At 57.1% G+C, this 690-nt stretch overlaps 1 protein-coding gene across 1 annotated transcript in view; it reads right to left on the bottom strand.

The window, feature by feature from the left end:
• Window positions 1-243, bottom strand: part of ZAR1L (zygote arrest 1 like) — a 1836-nt gene extending 1593 nt beyond the window's left edge. The window contains exon 1 of the mRNA XM_031061407.1: window positions 13-243. Within this exon, the coding sequence (XP_030917267.1) occupies window positions 13-243 (231 nt within the window). The remainder of the gene's footprint in view (window positions 1-12) is intronic.
• Window positions 244-690: the final 447 nt, after the last annotated feature.

Genomic DNA, 690 nt, shown 5'->3' with positions numbered 1-690 from the left:
CGGCCGCGGCGCCAGCGCGGGGCCCACCTGCGACAGCAGCGCCTGGAGCTGCGCCCGCCGGTAGCTGTCCAGGTAGTCGGAGGGCAGCGGCGTGAAGGGCCCCCCGAGGAAGGGGCTGATGGTACTGCTCTTGCTCTGCTTCCAGCTGGGCTGCTTGGCCGCAGTGTCCCAGCCGCGGCCGCGCGCGGGGCTGCTCCTCAAGTTCTGGTACGTGCTGAAGGGGGAACAGACGAAGCTGTCCATGGTTATCGCCGCTGAAGGGTCAGCCCTACCTGTGTGTCTGCCCTGCTTTTATCTGACCTGGGGAGCTAATGGTTGCTAATTGATGGGGAAAGTGGGGGCAGCTGAGGGAGGTGGGCTGATGGCAAGGGAAGGCTGGCCTGCCTACCTGCCTTCCTTCTCTGCCGGAGTCTAATGATGGAGAGATGTCATTCAGCCACAGCTGGGAAAACCACGGCCTGCGTAGTGAAGAGAAGCCTGCTTGCTCATAGTCCCTTCTGCTCATGGTCTTAAAAGAAGGAAAAGGGGCTTTGGGAAACTAACAAAGTCACAATAAGTGTCCCCCGGAGAGTGAGCAAAGAATTCAGGCAATTACATTTCTGGAAAGAAGTCTTTACCAGTATTAAAAGGTCAGAGCATCCCCATTCTTCCATTACTTGGGGATTATCTACCTGGAACTTTTCCTATCTA

Source organism: Geospiza fortis, unplaced genomic scaffold (genome assembly GCF_000277835.1).
Source record: "Geospiza fortis unplaced genomic scaffold, GeoFor_1.0 scaffold181, whole genome shotgun sequence".
Lineage (NCBI taxonomy): Eukaryota > Metazoa > Chordata > Aves > Passeriformes > Thraupidae > Geospiza > Geospiza fortis.
The sequence above is the reverse complement of the archived record's forward strand: the minus strand, read 5'-3'. Positions and strand labels throughout refer to the sequence as shown.